The sequence below is a fragment of the Ylistrum balloti genome, unplaced genomic scaffold (assembly GCF_031769215.1).
Source record: "Ylistrum balloti isolate Yb309-2 unplaced genomic scaffold, AGI_CSIRO_Ybal_v1 Utg369862, whole genome shotgun sequence".
NCBI classification, from domain to species: domain Eukaryota; kingdom Metazoa; phylum Mollusca; class Bivalvia; order Pectinida; family Pectinidae; genus Ylistrum; species Ylistrum balloti.
The window spans coordinates 517,334-532,500 of record NW_026782009.1 but is presented as its reverse complement, the minus strand read 5'-3'; the positions used below and the strand labels follow the sequence as shown (position 1 = coordinate 532,500).

General features: G+C 37.6%; 1 protein-coding gene across 1 annotated transcript; it reads right to left on the bottom strand.

Annotated features, from left to right (window-relative positions):
- Positions 1-4,318: 4,318 nt before the first annotated feature.
- On the bottom strand, positions 4,319-9,274 carry LOC132545901 (monocarboxylate transporter 9-like). Its single transcript, XM_060209583.1, has 5 exons — positions 9,082-9,274; positions 8,659-8,802; positions 6,581-7,363; positions 5,156-5,206; positions 4,319-4,635 (listed from the first exon to the last, which is right to left on the bottom strand). The coding sequence occupies exons 1-5, from the start codon at positions 9,272-9,274 to the stop codon at positions 4,427-4,429; spliced, it is 1,380 nt and encodes a 459-aa protein (XP_060065566.1). The 3' UTR covers positions 4,319-4,426.
- Between the last annotated feature and the right edge of the window lie 5,893 nt (positions 9,275-15,167).

The window sequence follows — 15,167 nt, the reverse complement described above, 5'->3', positions numbered from 1 at the left end:
CCTATTGCTGGTTTTCGGTGACTCAGAAGAATATTTTCCACTATTCAATGTTGCCATTAAGGTATAGTATAACGGTAATTGTATATTTGCATGTTAACCTGTCATAAAAACGTTACAATGCATATGTGCCGGCTTGTATGAGCAAGTTCGTCTGTCTAACTATGTATAACTAAATTCTCTGTAAACTAGTGATCGTACCGTCCATTGACGCGCAGTCCATTCATTGTGCAGATTACACCGTGTATATCAAAGTTTTATTTTATAGAGCCTGAATTAGGAGTTCAAGTACACAACCTGAAGGAGTCTAAATCTGCTTTCTGATAACGTCATAACTGTTAGTATGTAGTATTCAGAGAGGGACAAAAGCTATTTACTACCGGACCATGGGATTTTTATATCCCTACATAATTTATCAACATATTGTAATATTAGGGTTTGGCTATTTAGGGCGACAAAGAAAGGACACAGCTCGATTTGTGTACAGTTACACACAAGGACACAGCCTGTTTAGTTTAGTTACAGAAAGGACACGGCCTGGTTAGTTTAATTACAGATAGGACACAGACTGGCCAGTTTAATTACAGAAAGGACATAGCCTGGATAGTTTAATTACAGAAAGGACATAGCCTGGTTAGTTTAGTTACAGAAACTTAGTTTAGTTACAGAAAGGGCACAGCCTGGTTAGTTTAGTTACAGAAAGGACACAGACTGGCTAGTTTAATTACAGAAAGGACACAGCCTGGTTAGTTTAATTACAGAAAGGACACAGACTGGCTTGTTTAATTACAGAAAGGACACAGCCTGGTTAGTTTAGTTACAGAAAGGACACAGCCTGGTTAGTTTAATTACAGAAAGGACACAGACTGGCTTGTTTAATTACAGAAAGGACACAGCCTGGTTAGTTTAGTTACAGAAAGGACACAGCCTGGTTAGTTTAGTTACAGATAGGACATAACCTGGTTAGTTTAGTTAAAGAAAGGACACAGACTGGACAGTTTAATTACAGAAAGGACACAGCCTGATTAGTTTAATTACAGAAAGGACACAGCCTGGTTAGTTTAGTTACAGATAGGACATAGCCTGGTTAGTTTAGTTACAAATAGGACATAGCCTGGTTAGTTTAATTACAGAAAGGACATAGCCTGGTTAGTTTAGTTACAGGTAGGACATAGCCTGGTTAGTTTAGTTACAGAAAGGACACAGACTGGCTAGTTTAGTTACAGAAAGGATACAGACTGGCTAGTTTAATCACAGAAAGGACACAGCCTGGCTAGTTTAATTACAGAAAGGACACAGCCTGGCTAGTTTAAAAACAGATAGGACACATCCCGGTTAGCTTATAGTTATAAATACTTATAATACTTAGTGGTTACGATCATTTTCACTCTCAGCACCTCATGAACATGTTAAAGCAAAACTGAAGGCACAAGAGAAGTAATTTGATTGGTTGACAAAATACTTACCAATTACAGACTGAAACGCTCCGTTTTAAAGATACCAAAATGGCGACTCCGAATGTCAAAGCCATTACAATATACCGTTATACGACCTGTAGATCTGATTGATGTACATCGAATGATCACACTAGTCTTTTCGTATCGCCACACATGAAGCATTCAATTTTAACATGACATGTTCCAGGGTTGCAGAGAGTGATCGTAACCCCCTATCAGTATGTCCTAAACCTGTAATTATCACTGTAGATCTAGCTAGCTATATGTCGAACATTTATCTATTATGCTACCTACATGTACATCACAATATATCCAACACATGCTAATCATTTTCTACCCATTACTTACATGCTTTATGGATACACTAGCCAGTACGTGTACGATGATCAAATGCCAACCAAGTGATTAATTATATATTAAAACTATACATTATACAATTACTTCATGCTTGTGAATTATCATTGTCCATTATTATTCCTTGTACATCTGTCTAAAACCTTCATACAATTTTGTACATTTATCTAAAAGCTTCATACAATTTTGTATATGTATAACTAAACGTTTTGTTACTGGACTTGCAGAATGTTGACACTAAATATAACTAGATTACCTTAGTGTGCATGGAAACACCTAACCGTTATAAGCAAGAGTGCCATATACGTTGCAGCTTTACGTTGAATATACTTATATAATATTGATTATGACACATGTGGAAAACAAAAAGTCCAAAATAAGCCTTAGACTCGTTCCATAAATCAAATAAGTAACGTGGGATTCAATACAGACATGTATCTACAAATTATCCACATGTTGATTTCATATCTAACAGGCTTCCGATGTATTCTACTGAATTATGATCCCCCTAGATTTGTAAAACAATAGTTTGTTGTTTTATAGACATCAACTGCAGGTCGACATCAGATACATTTGTATTAACCTATGATTGAAACGTCGTTTTTACACTGAAAAGTCCGGACTGTAAGATATCTGAAACTATTGTATACCTGTCTCGAAGGTATACATTCATACATGTTACACAATAATATATGTTAATTTGTTAGGTTTACGACATGTGTTGTACAATTTCTGTACATAAGATACACGATGAAATCAAACTACTATATTAGTAGACCTACCTTCACTTTAAGGACGAAATCTGTTATTCCCAAACACCATTGTAGTTTACGTTAAATCACACTAAACAATATATGATATTTAAAACCTTCTGTACACAATGTCAATCACTATAAATGGTAGCGAATAGTTTGTCAGTTTATAAAAGATATTTCCTAAACAGACCGTGGTTTGTACGCACCAGTATGCCTAATCTGCCATGCACACAAACAATACACACAAGAGTTGGTACATGAGCGACAAACGTCACACAGATAGTTACGGGTATATTTAATCTACGAGACATATTTCTATTGTCAATACACCTGTCTAAAGGTCTGATACATTCTCTGTAATAAGTAATAAGTCGATGCCTGCATCGTGAATCGATCAAGCATTGCTAACAGGTAAGCAGAGCGTGGGAGGACCGCCGAACCGCGGGTATAACATGTCAACGTTACGTCAATACCGTTAGGTTAATACTATGAGTATCTCCGACAAAATGTCACTGTAACTAATGGTCATGTGTGTATGTGGCTTCATCAGGTTGACATTACCTCTAAAACTGAGGTTTTGAAAGAATGGCTGCATAATGCATTATTAAAGTGCTGGAGCATCATGGTGAATAGTGGGTCGTGCAGGAGAACATCGATCCTGCGTAAATCGATCACATTAGGTATATAATCGTCAGTATATGTCTCGATGTCTTGGTCTGGTATTACCTTCTTTCTCCTTAGTATATCACCGTATCGACAAGAATGTAGATAAAGCATCCTGATCACTGTGTCCTACTCATAACGTCGATATGTTGGTACAAGTCTCAAATGCTAATCAATTTGAACTGTTCAATTTCAAACAAATGTTTAATTCGGTAAGTGATATACCGTGGAAAAGAGTAAGATTTTATTATCATTATTATTTTTATTATTACATAGTGACATAATATAATTAAAAAGTTATCACCGCTGAAGAAAACGTTTGTCAATATCCGAAATTGAATACTAATAATCAACTGAATTCCCAAAAATGCATTATAACATAACAAATGAAGGAAATCCTTATCCGATCGAACGTGTCTGACTGACTAAATAACATGCATTTAGGCTTCGAATCTCATGTTTTGCGCATCGCACATACAATGATGAAAACAGCATATCCTTGACTTCCCGTGATACCGGTTTGATTCAATTTTGTCATAGATATATCATGATAGCAAGGCAATCTTTTAAGTATAAATTTGCATGGTAGATATAAGGTAATAAGCCGAGGTGTACATGGTAGGGGGAACAGCGAAAGTGCCGTGCTGGCGCTTTTACCAACAGTAGGCACCATTTCACTTCCCTCCACATTTTGGCGCATTCGCCGTATTGATGATGTAGCCTCGTTTTCGACACACTGTTTTTAGGAAAGTATTTTCTTTGGCAAGATGGCGATGGCAAGAAAAAAAAAAAAAAAAAACAGGAACTGACATCCGAGAACACTGAGTCAATGAGTCAATGCAACCCATATCTCCATGTTTGATTTGATGGAAACCCATATCTCTAGGTTGGATTGGATGGAATCCCAAAGGTCTCGAATAATTGTGCATTTCATACCGACGACAAAAATCCACTAATTTCAAAGTAAGCAATATGGACTTAATTTTATCCTAAATTGGCAAGCACATATGTAAATCATACCTTCATATATGGACTTAAAATATACTGAATAATTACAAATAAACATCTACCGGCGGTGACATATTGGCCGAATATGTGGTCAGTTAGGGAGGTTTAGGTGTGGTACATTTTTATAACAAAACCTAGCTATTTACAAGGGATGAGAACATTATACATCATATCATTTTAATATAATAAACACTACCCCAATAGATTACTGTCTGGAGTCAATGTCACACACTCCTGCGTGTCCCTATACTCAACACAGTCTGTAGAGAACCTCTCTGAGACTTCGTTGGTGTGTAAAACCATCTCAGTATTTGTATTTTTAGGTTGTAAATCATCCACGGTTTCTGTCGTAAATACACCTGAGATTAAACTTAAAACTCCTCCCAGCATTATCAATGTACCTGGCAAACAAAACGTTCTTAAGTTATCAATAAATATATATAAAAATGTTGGTATAATTACCGTCGAACATAAGTAAAGCATTAACGTGGAAGTCGGATACAGTGGAAATCACGTCTTATAAAGGAACAGATAAACGAAATAATGATAGTGTACCATCGTTCGTTAGATAGGATTATAGGCTGTGTTTCTGTAAGGTCAAAGGTTCATTTACTTGGAGGTTTAAAAGTGTCAAAATAGGCCTATCCTAAAAATAAGCATTTAAGCTATTAAATAAATAAAGCTGGATTTGCTTGTTTTTAAAGAAAATAAGCTGCGTTTTACTTTTAAAAAATAGAGTATATCTACATCATATAAGAAAGCACATGTCTTTTACATAAATATAGATATCATAATGTTACATGTGTATTGAAAATGCTGTATAACTTTGTACTAAAAGTAGTACACTAATGATCACGTGTTAAATGATTACATTGTATGCATCATGTGATAAAATCGATGTCTTTGAGAGGGTTTAATTACCTGTAATGACGAAACAGATATCATAGGTTCCGCCTTCGTCTATCACGTTTCCTGTCAACAAAACACATACAACTGATTAGCATGGTAAAACATCCGTTATAATCATAATTGATATACAATTTGACACGATCCACAAGAGGTATGACGCGCATATGCCTTATTCGACATACACGTGTCTTGCAGTGAAAAATAGAAAAAATGTTTTTCCCCATTTCGACAAAGATAGATAAATAGGTAAAATGATATTGAGTAAAAATATCGTCAATGTTGGCAGTCGTAGCAGAATGGACTTAACAACGAGGGTTCCTCGACTTCAAATCACATACCTTATCAACGTTTATGTAACATAACTGAAAGGAACATGTATCAAAATACTAAAAGGTTTGTACGATAATGGGTTGATAAAGAAATATTGATCACAAACATTAGGAGCATATGGTTTTTATCCTGAAAAAGGTATGAAAGGATGAACAATTTCTAAGTCAATATCGATATCACAGCTACAGGATTTAATCGTATTCCATGATATATTGTATTTGTATTGAACAGTTTGAAATTGTATGCATTTACATATTACCACAATCAAGAGGACGTTAAACAATAAAAACAAACCTCGGTAGTGATAATTAGTATATATCTGAGGAAGGCGATGACATAAACGTTGACATATAAGCTCAATGTATATGTACCTAATATAGCATTAACTGGCGAAGAAACGGAGGTGTCATCATTTCGTTTATATCTCCGTTTATTATCTAAAGTAACATTTTAGCAGTGTACGGACTCTCAATAACTCCATGGGCTGAACAAATCTCGTTTTTGTGATATCAGAAATGAGTACTTAAAACACTGTGACAAAATTTTGGATATCAATTAGATTGTGAATCTCAGGTTTTATACCATGTAGTTTATAATTAATCCCTTGCCGATATTAACACTTAAGGGTGAACAGCACGATGTTGTAAATCAGTCTACTTGGTATGGTCGTCTATGTCCGTTCGAAGCAAACTATTTTTAATGTCACTATTTGTTTGTTTCAAGCAAAAAATACTGTGTTTGAAATGTGGTAGAAGGGGGATAACTGTAATTTATTGTCGGTCTCTGGAATTCATGGATCGGTAGCGAATCTGGCAGTACGTTTCATTGATGTTAGCAATGATGTTATTAGTATTTAGGTAAAATAAAAGAGAACTTTGTTTGGTGCACACCATTGACGAACTGAAGGCAGAATTGCCGCGGGGTTTGTAGTTCCAATATCTTATAATAGAAAACTTTATTCAAGCCTCCCGATCAGAGGCATGCATGTTTTGGTTGGAAAGGGAGATAAATCTAAGTATTAAATATTGTCTATGTGATTGAAGAGGTGAGTTTTGTTGGTACCAATACATACATTTACGGCCATTAAAACGGTTGACTCATTCTCACCTACAATCGATGGACCTACAAATATGCAGATTCCCATAGCGGCGAACTCAATACCCGTGGCAGCAGCAAATTGCTGTCGTCCAACTAGCTTCATGTTAATGATATTCAGAATAGAGAAGACAGAATCGCCGTAGAACCCAAGAAATATGCAATAAATTAGAAGTCCTCCGAATGATGTCCCATACACAGAGAGTAACATACTGGCTAGCGCTAGAAATGTGAACATCCCGAATACAAGTGTAGTCTCTCGCACACTATGATTACTAGTGTTTACTAGTAAAGAGATCAAAAGTCTGGAAACAAATGCACATATACCACGGACATTCAGGAGGTAGGATGCCTCCAGGACGGAAAATCCCATCGTCGTGACGTAGTTTGGAAAATGCAGATACATAACAAAGACACCGAGTTGGGTTAAACAGAGGCAACAGGCAAAACATATAAATCCTGGGTTCTTGATTATAGTCAGCCAGTTACTCCCACTATTTAGTGAAGACCGATGTTTATTGTCGAGTGGAGGTGATTTATATTTCCTAGACTCCTCCAGGTAAGAAGGAAAATACATACACCCTAGAAAGACTGGCTGTAGAGCTATACCTCCTAGAGTTGTAAAAAATGCCCGATTGCCATAAAACTCCCTTATCATCTCAATCGCCGTCGGTATAAAAAGACCACCCAAAGCAATGCCAGAGGTCGCTATGCCGCTGGCCACGTTCTGACGTAATTTAAAATTATATCCCACAACAAAATATGCTGCTGTATTCGTCATACTGGATCCTATACCTGAAATATGAAATAAGATGTATTAAGTCAGGGTTGGTAGTAACTGAGGATTACAAATATATTTTTGGTATTTATTCGCCTTATTTCTCAATCGTTCGAAGCTGCTGTTAAGCAGTTCAATTTTCATATGCGAATTGATATTGGCTTTAGTGAATTTATCCGTTCTTGATGATAACGGTCGACGTATCTCAGCTCATTTATTTAAGGGATTGTCTCGACTATGAACATACGTTTAATACTTGACCTTTATTTATATGACGGTTGAAACAGACGAAACGAGAAAGTTTTTTATCGGTAGGAACATGTGATATTTTATCAATGCTCTTACAACATTCTTCGAAAGAAGCGTATCAGCCAGTAATTGGTCAGTTTTTTTTCCTATTACCAATGACATGTTCCTGTGGTGTAGATTACGAAAGTGATCGTAACCTGGAGTGTCGAGGATGCACTGGAACATGTCAAAGCAAAGTTGAAGGCACAAACGAAGTAATTTGTTCCAGGAGAAAAAAACCCTGACAAATCACAGGCTGATACGCTCCTTTTGAAGATTACAGAGGAGCGACACACAACTTCAGAGCCTTTTCAACAGATAGTTATGCGACCCCGAGATTTCTTTGATCTACATCAGAGGATCAAACTAGACTTCTCGTGTCATGTCTACAAGGTGACACACATGGAACCTTCGATTTTGCCATGGCATGTCACAGGGGTGCAGAGAGTGAAAGTGGCCCTAACCCCTGTAGTATCTAGGACAATCATTAGATTGAAATAGTACAAGGTTGGGTAAGCCCTAGGTCATTGAAAATGAATGATAGTCTGAAATATCTCGATTTAGATTTATTTGTACACCGTAGATACATATGTAATACATTATTAAGACAGGGAAAGGTTAATTCTGCGAAAACAAACTTGTAGGATAAACAACTCATTTCGATATCAAGCTTAACACATGCAAAAAATAATGATGTAGCGATGTTTCCTACGGTAATGTTTGGGGTTTGTTTCTTAATCTGAAGTTGTCGACGAATTGTGCAACTACCATCCCCTACATCGATAGGAAAATTGTCTGTTTCTGTTATCAAATGTAGACATATACAACAATATCAGGAGTATGTGCTACGAGCTTCCTTCCTTACTTCATTCATTTTTGACTCCGACCGGAAGCTTGAATGACAACCAGCCTTATAAGATTACCAGCACAATATATATATATATATAGTTGTATATAATTATTGTAGGGATATCAATGCAGATCACATGTCCAAAGTTATTTATTTAAAACTTATACAGCCTACCTGCCAAAATTCCGTAGAAGAATATGACAAGATTTAGAGATACGGGTAACGCACATACGACGAGTCCACACGTAAAGAGGAGTGATCCAAAAATCGTGACAACACGACAACTGTATTTGTCCACCATCAAACTGGTTACTATACCTGTACAACACACAAAGTTGATAACCATGACAACACGACAGGTACTATACCTGCAATACACAATCTCATTAACTTTAGTAACACTACAACTGTAGATATATACCATCAAACTCTTGACGTGTTAAGTACACCATGTCTGTAGCACTGACAACATGACTACTTTTTCATGGTGAAATACATTCTTTATGCATATAACTTCACGAGTTGTGCTTGATCTCATTAAATTTATATCTTCGCGACAACACAACACTTAATCAGTTCATACGTATATGTACATACCCCCGGCAGTGTTCATGCAAGCAAATATAGACCCAGCAAGCGCCGTCTTCAAGTTTGTATCATGAAATCTGTCTAATAAAGATAAATGGATAATGCCGAGAGTTCCTATAAAGATTCCTTGTACAACCATAACTCCAAATGCGGCAAGTAGGACCATCCAGGACCAACCTTTGTCAGGAGACGTCAGCTTCATCGTAGATGTGTCCCTGCACAAATATAGAGTATTACGATGACCGACATTTCGATTTATCTTATCAAGTCGAAACAAGTCGTTCAAACGAGTACATTGTCGCTATATCAACGAACCAGAAAGAAGTGTAGTGTACAGTACCTGTACTGACATCCAACAATAACCATTATGTCATTACCGTTGGTATAGAAGTGTTCTGTCGTTCATAACCATGCATACATAAATATCATAGTAAGGCAATACTGGAACAAATATATTCCTGACTAATAATATAATATACATATATATCGCATGCTTAACAACCGTAAGTAAAGGAGTACTGATATCAAGTGAATAGGGATGTCTTAAGTACGAAGAACTGATGAATATATTAACTCAGTATTTATGGAATGCAAGTTTTATGTGGCATGTGAAGTCACAGGCACTGGCTATATGTAGGAGTGACTTATGCATTTCAGTCAGCGTCTGCGGTGAAGTTATTTGTGGAGAACATTATATACCCATATCAAAAGTAAATGCAGTCGTGTGTCACATTCTGAGTTTTTTTTTTTTTTTATTGGAGTATTATGTGCGAATTTAAAGCAGTTTTATGTATTTCCGTCGTCTACAGTACGCTTAATTACTAACCTGACGGCGTACAAATATGTATACTTCTTCTTCGTTGTTGTTGCAAAAAATTAGCGTGTATGGGCTTGATATGTTGAATTATCGTAATTTTTTATGAAGTGCACCAGGTACAAGGTTACGTCACCTCATCTTACCAGTCACTTTTCAGCACTTTTCATATATATATATATTATTCATCAAGATATTATCCTCACCATTGTCATGCTGATCCTGATTTCCTTTCCTATATACTGACATTTCTATCGGCTATTCCAGAATGTACTGGACACAGATTGTGAGGTAGGAGTCTGTGTAATTCAACTGTCATCATTTCATTATTATCAGTAGTACTGTTTATCCTGTCGTGATGCACCTGGTCATATAACATGATATGTTAAAAGGTCAAATTGATTTTACAATATATATTTGATTGATAGTTGATCAGTTTGTTGTTCCGCATATTATCCATATGACAGTTGGTAAACTGCAAAATTAAATTGACAAACCTTTTGTTGACACTTTCGCGGCTACGTAAACATCCATTATTGGTTACTAGTAGTAAAAGCCAACTTTGGTTTCTACCTAAAACTTAATGGCAGACCTGGGGCTGGCTTTGAACATACTCTGGGATGGCTGGCTGCATAGTCATTTAACAGGAAAAGTTGACAATATCATTAAGATAGTGTTATATATATGGATCGGTACCTGTGATGTAACTACCAAGCAGGAAAATTTGATTTCATTGACACATAAATGTGAAGGGAACAGGGGAAAGGTCATACGTTACTGAAATAGAGAGCTTTTTGGCGGGGTTTCCAATTGTTACACCGATCTTCTTTGAAATCCCCCTTACTCAATTACGGTCTGAGGCATTTGAAGAGCAAGATATTATTCTTCAGAGACAGGTTGAATTATTCAATGTGTATACCAAGCAGGTAAACAACAAGTTTGACATTCATTCTGTGAGATTAAAAGGGGATTTTTGAAACATGGGATGGCAGGTTGCTGGTCAACAGTGAATTTTTCATTATATAATGACAGTATCCATCCAGACACCATATTAGTACGGTGTTAGATGAAAAAGATGGTCTCAAAGTAGTTTTTGACTGCTGACTTTGATAAATAGCATTTATTGATATATTATTTACTTATTAATCTGTCTTATTGATTAAGGGAATAAGTGACCAAGATCAGGTGAATATTGGGGCCGAAAGGGATCCAATGAACCTCCCAGTTGACCCAATGGATGTCTATTGGGGTGCAAGGCCTAAGGTAAAGGAGGATAATGTTGAGTCAGGTGAGCAAATGAGTGAGGAGGAAATAATTAAGTACTTGCAAAGCAAAGGTAAATATATTATTATACACTCTGCAGGAAGGGATCCAAGCACAAGGTTAGATATGCCATTTCCGGCTAATGATATGACCTCACTCCCATAAGTTGATATGAAATCCCCCTATGGCTTAAGTGACGGTATATCGCATATTCTAAATCCACCAAAAGATATAAAATTGTATAGTTTTTTAACCAAAGAGTTGTTCATCAGTACCAGTGGCATACATTGACCGTACCCATGGTTCTCCAATTTTCGGGAGATGACCCGCCATTGAAGGGGGTGTGACATACCCTGAATGGAGGATTGAAATGCGACGTTAACATGGGAATACAGAAATATCACAGGGTATGCTGGTAAGGGCGATACGCCGCTCACTACGTTGTACAGCACATCATATGCTTGTCTCCTTTGGGGAATATGCAACTCCGAGATATATTCTTCGGAATTTAGATGCTTTGTTCGGCGATACCTCGACACATGGAAAGTGAATGCAAGACTTGTTTTTTTTCAATACTGCACAGAAACTGGGGGAGTCAGTAAAAAGCTTTGAGTGCCGCTTGGAAAGTCTTTTACAAACAGCGATGGTTAATAGATCATTTAATATGGCAACCAAAAGTGACCTCCTTAGACATATATCTATGACTTCATTCAGCTCATATGAATTAAAAAGCCAATCCCGACATAAATATCACTACATCACCGACTACAAGGAATTGTTGAGGGAAATAAGAACTATTAATATGGAAATGAGTATATCTTGTGCAGGTCCACATCAAGGTGAAGGGAAACCCCATAAAAACGCGAAAGGTCACAGTAGTGCTGTCAGTTGTGAAGCTGAACAACATCAGGTCATCAACGCATAAGAACTGAGTAAGGGGTTTTACAAGAACCTCAACTTGCTGGAAAAGAAACTTGGTTCTCAGTTGGCGAACAAACTTGACAGGATTTAGAGAAAACTTGATGATTCATCTTCTAAGGGAGAACCGGAGTCATGGACAAAGATCAAATAAGAAGTGACGTACAGGAACCATGATCGAATCATTAAGTCGGGTCATGTCTAGAAAGAGCCTAAAGGAGACCCAAAGTGTGAAACAGACTATTCTGGTTTTGGCGCGAAAAAGAGTGTGCACGAGAATAAGAATTTGCTATGTGCCCAGTTGAGTTGCGGTGCTTGGTGTGACAGGACGTCTCCATGTAGGCTCCGCTACTAAGGACATGGAACCCTATATGTTAGGTAAGTGTCATAGGTTTTAGTGGCCAGTGTATTTATAGGCTGTATTTTAGTACGCGTGTCGGTATGTCAACGCGTTTGGGATAACATTTCATAATTATAGTGGGCCTTGTGTCTACTTTAGAGGTGGTTTGGTTCGGGTCTGGTTCCCTCGTCCTATGTTAGCTAGGCGATGGCAGGCTGTGAGAATACAACTACCTTGGCCTATGTAGTCGTAGTCTAGACAGTGGCTAGTCTGGCAGGGTTGCCAAACAGGACTGCTGGAACCGTGAGGTTGTATCGTACTGTGTAACCTATTGATAACTGTGTATGTTACCTATTTTGGCGATGGGCTGGAATGGCTGATTAACAGTATCTGTTATCTACTTTGACGCTGTGCGGGAATGGCTGGCTGACAGTGTCTGTATCCTATTTCAACGCTGGGCTGGAATGGCTAATTAACAGTGTATGTTACCTATTTTGACGCTAGGCTGAAATGGCTGATTAACAGTGTATGTTACCTATTTTGACGCTAGGCTGAAATGGCTGATTAACAGTGTCTGTTACCTTTTTCGACGCTGGGCTGGAATGGCTGACTATCAGTGTCTGTTACCTTTTTCGACGCTGGGCTGGAATGGCTGACTATCAGTGTCTGTTACCTATTTTGGCGATGGGCTGGAATGGCTGACTAACAGTGTCTGTTACCTACTTCGACGCTGTACTGGAATGACTGATTAACAGTGTCTACGCTGGGCTGGATTACACATCTGTGACAGTGTTTAGCGTGTATTGAGGCTCCGGTAAGGGGAGGTAACTTTCACTTTCACTTTGCTGCCGCTGGGGGGGGGGGGGCTGTATTGTGTTGACGATCTACTAGTCTATTTTTACTTGGCGGGATTGCTGTCGATTTCTGGATGGATACGTGTTGATATTTTATAACGTGAACTGTGAGTGCGCGAACTGTTATATTGGATTATAATCTCGTAACTTCAAATTAATGAACTGTGAAAATATATATAATTAACGCAACGAGCAAATTAGTGAATGCGAGTGGTGTGTGAGGTTTAAGATTATTACTGCACTGTTATATAGGAATTAAAATTATCTGAAGTAGAAATATATGTATGCATTATCAAGAAAATGTAAAGATTAATACATATGTGTGAAAGCACTGTCATATAAGGATATTGATTTTATATTTGACATTTATTTACTATGCATTAAATGGTAAGCACGCTCCGCGGGAAAACTGCACGCACCGCGGAAAAACTGCATGAACTGCACGGATTAATCATCTGTGCTTAGGTAGACAGTTCTGGAAAAAACCTTACACGGGGCTGGACGTCTGCTACAGAGCTCCGGCCACCTCGGTAATGGACCCGTAGTGAATATATAATTAACAAAGAGAACACGCAAAAACAGTAGGATGATGCTGGATACATAAAGTTGGGGAGAACTGTGAGCGGCGGACACCGTTGGCGTATGCCATGTGTACCTACGTATACATATGTGAGACCAGTTAGCGGTCAAGGACTGTAATTAAAACTGCCCATTATCATCGGCACCAAAGTCTTCAGATATAGTGACCAGGATGCCAAGTGGCGAAACTTTTAACAGCTAGGATTGGTGATCACGAGTGATACGTCTGTCAAGCTGACCATGTGTGTGTATTCGTGTGTGGATTACGAGGACACGTGATGGGAATTATGTCACATCTCTAAGAACTGTGAGTATTGTGTTTGCATAAGGGCCCACGCGTTCGCGAGGCGTTGTTTAAGCGTACACCGCGTGAACTATGAACTCTAGATATATTCGTAGTGTTAATTGTTAACTCTCTCCATATATATCAGTTATGTTTACTGTTGTACATGTGTATATATGTTGTATAGTTATTAAACTTTTTGCCTGTACTGAACTTGTTGGTTAATATTGGTACTTACTACCATGGTATATTCTTACCGAAACAGTAAATTTGTATAGGTGTTTACGACCTTGGTATATCTGTACCGTAACATGAACGTATTCGTGTAATTAACGGATACACTTAATGGTATAATACCATTTACACCATTGTATATACCATCTTATTATCTTGTTATTAAATTTGTTAAATTTAATAGGTGACTTGGTTATATGTCCACACTGTGGGTCTCAAATGACCTTGATTTCAAAAGTGAATATTGACGCGGTCTCTGCTGTTGACCAATCAGTGGCTGACAATACATCTCGAGGTCAAACCTGCATACTGGACAGATTATTATGTGTAATGAAACTAATGTATGTATACAGGGTCAAAAGGTCAGAGGCCTAGTAGATAGTGGCTCAATGGTATCAATTATTTAAAATTATTTCTATAAACGTCTGTAGTTCAAGCCAAAACTACACAGTCTGGATACCTTAGGATTAGAGATAAATGTGACAAATGGATCATTCTTGAACTATTTGGGGTATACCGAGTGTGGAATTGGTTTTATCATATTTGGGTAACAGTAATTTTGATATTTTATCACTGTTTGTACCTGATATTAAATAAAATGCAACATGCCCAGTGTTGCGTCATATAAATTTGATAAGTTGATAAAAGAAACAGCCGCTGACGGTACCGATGTTCCACCGGAGTGGAAAACCGGATTTAGTAAAACATACGATAAACCTCATAGACGAAAGGCCATCTAAACAGCCTTATTGCCAAATACCGCCTGGTATATATTAGGAAGTCCGTCAGCACATCCGGGATATGCAGGGC